Source organism: Mesocricetus auratus, unplaced genomic scaffold, assembly GCF_017639785.1.
Source record: "Mesocricetus auratus isolate SY011 unplaced genomic scaffold, BCM_Maur_2.0 Super-Scaffold_100027, whole genome shotgun sequence".
Taxonomy (NCBI): domain Eukaryota; kingdom Metazoa; phylum Chordata; class Mammalia; order Rodentia; family Cricetidae; genus Mesocricetus; species Mesocricetus auratus.
The window spans coordinates 18338480-18341085 of record NW_024429208.1 but is presented as its reverse complement, the minus strand read 5'-3'; the positions used below and the strand labels follow the sequence as shown (position 1 = coordinate 18341085).

The window sequence follows — 2606 nt, the reverse complement described above, 5'->3', positions numbered from 1 at the left end:
TAGGCTTGGCCGATCATGAAGTTGAACAACTAGATAAGCAGAGTCTGACCCTGAAGAGCCCATCCGTTTATTTCCCGTACCATAGTGAGGGTCGCTTGGAAGGAGCAGTAATTGAGCTATTCTATTCCCTCGGTTGATGGAAAATATCCCATTTGGGCTGGAGCATAAAACTTGGATCTCGGGGGAGTGCTGATTGTCAATAACACCTGGATGAACAACTAGTCCCTGTAATGTAAGTGACCCTCTACTGGGAAGGATCCCTATAGTCCCCTCCGGTAATGGTTTTGGGGCTAGAACAGGAATGGGTTGAACCTCCATCTGAGGCATTAATAGGAAGTCGGAGGCAGCACACAAGTCCATTCTTGTTCCGACTCCTGAGGGGTCTCGTTTATCATCCTGTTGACTCTGTTCCCATATTTTGGCGGGCCCTGGAACCGTGGGCCCGACGCCCCGGTTTTTGGAACCTCATTTGTTGGTGCTTCTATAGGGGAGAGAACCCTTCCCTTTATATCCCGTACCGAGCAGCACTGGGCAGTCTTATGGTATCCTTTGCCGCAACGAGTGCAAAGTGTTGGTGGCTCTCTTTCCCTGTCCGGCATCCTACAATCTTTTCTTAGATGCCCTGCCTTTCCGCATTTAAAACAGGTTCTTTTATCTGGCCCCTTAAGGGGGCACTTTTGAGACTGTAGGATTGCCGCAGCTAACCCCGCATTAGTGAGGGGTCCCCCGAGTTCTCTACAGACCCTAAGCCAATCCTGTAATCCTTTGTTCTTTCTCAGGGCTATAGCTGCACGACATTCCTGGGTGGCCTGTTCAAAAATAAGTTGCTCAACAAGAGGTGCAGCCTGCTCGGGATCACCAAAGATTCGCCCTGCTGCCTCTGTCATTCTTGCCACAAAGTCAGAGAAAGGCTCCTGAGTCCCTTGAATAATCTTTACAAGTTGGTTGTCCGCCCCTCCTTTCCTGGAGAGTGCCTTCCAGGCCCTAATAGCCGTGCTGGCAATCTGTGGGTAAGCACCCCAATGATAATTGGTCTGATCAGCCTCAAAACGACCCTGGCCTGTAAGCATGTCAAATGTCCACAACTGTTGTTCAGGTGTCAGGGCTGTCGCATTAGCTCTAGCCTGCTCTTGGGCAGCCTCATGCCAAAGTGCTTTCCATTCCATATATTGGCCCATGCTGACAAGTGCTACCTTCGCTACCATCTGCCAATCAGAAGGCGTTAGGGCATTCATGGCAAGTCTATCTAGTTGTGCAAGAGTAAAATTGGCCGTAACTCCGTATTTTTTGACTGATTCGGCCAGCTCCATTATCTGATTGTATTCTACGGGTGCATGCAACCGCTGTGTCACGTCAACGCCTTCAAAAACAGGGAAAGCGAGGTGCATTCTGCGTTTTACCTTTTCTGGAAGAAAGGAAAACTACTTTGGGCATGTCTCATATGGCGGAGGCGCCGAGGGAACCACTTTTGAGGGGACTGTTTGAACCAGCCGCCTCCAAGGTGTTTTGTTGTTATGTATCTGGTCATCTGGATGGTATCTTTCTTCCTCATACTTGGCAGCCTCCTCTTCCAGCTCTGCTTCCTCCTCAGTATCTAAACCCTCATCCTCTGAGCTTTCAGAGTCATCAGAACTGTCAAGATTTAAGGCTTCAAGCTCTTGCACGGGGTAGAAGCCAGCTCCTCCCTTTGGTTTAACAGCAGGGGGAGGATCCCCGTGATCTGGCTGAAACACCCCCTTGTCACTAGACTCCCGGGGGGGGGGGGCTTTTTCCTTCTTGTGGACGATTTTCTTTTTGCGCGCGCCCAACCTCTTGCTACGCTCGGTTTCTGACATGCTATCCTGGACCTCCTCAAGGGTACTTCGGCCCTTTGCTACGGCGCCCCTACAGGCTTCATCTTGTAAACAATTTTTAACAAGTTTCCAAATGGCTTTTGTGCCCTGCCTCAAATCTCCATCTGCTAATTTATAATCGAGATCTTTGCCTAATTTGTTCCATGAGGCGAGAGTCAATGACCTGGAACAAGCATACCAAGGGGCCACCCGATCAATTTCCTTAACAAAATTTTTCAAAGTGCGATGGGCAATCTTTATATCCCGTTGTCTTAGCACTGTGTCTAGTGCGGTAATGACCGACTGCGAGGAGCCCATGATGAATTAGCACCCGCGGCTTATGTACGTCCGTCTTACTGGTGTGCTGAAAATGAAAGTGATGTTTTTGCGCGCAGCTCCTTTATCTACAAGAGACTGATACGCGCCCCAAGGCGCTGCCGCTTATCTACCTCGGTCTTGCTGTGCCTAGCAATGCCAGCGATGGTAACAAAACAGGATAGCAACAAAGATCAAAGTGGCCCCGAGGACAAGCACTAAAGCCTCAACACTTCTGTCCCAAGGTGGCGACAGTCCTAAGCCAAAGTCCAGAAAAAACATACCTCTCCGAGACGTACCTGCCTGTAGTTCTGAATCCTCCTTGCAGTCAAGGGGTCTCTGATGGTGCTGACGATGATGAGGTCTTGATTCCCGGGTTTCGGCACCAGTTGTCCCGTGCTACCGTCTCGCCAGCAAGAATGACGCGGCACACTCAGGATCCTTCTACAGTAAAGCTTT

The 2606-nt window shown here is 49.9% G+C and overlaps 1 protein-coding gene across 1 annotated transcript; it reads right to left on the bottom strand.

The window, feature by feature from the left end:
• Positions 1-326: 326 nt before the first annotated feature.
• On the bottom strand, positions 327-2150 carry LOC121134384 (igE-binding protein-like). The gene is made up of 2 exons (XM_040732562.1): positions 1467-2150; positions 327-1421 (listed from the first exon to the last, which is right to left on the bottom strand). Exons 1-2 carry the CDS (start codon positions 2148-2150, stop codon positions 327-329), a joined length of 1779 nt encoding a protein of 592 aa, XP_040588496.1.
• Positions 2151-2606: the final 456 nt, after the last annotated feature.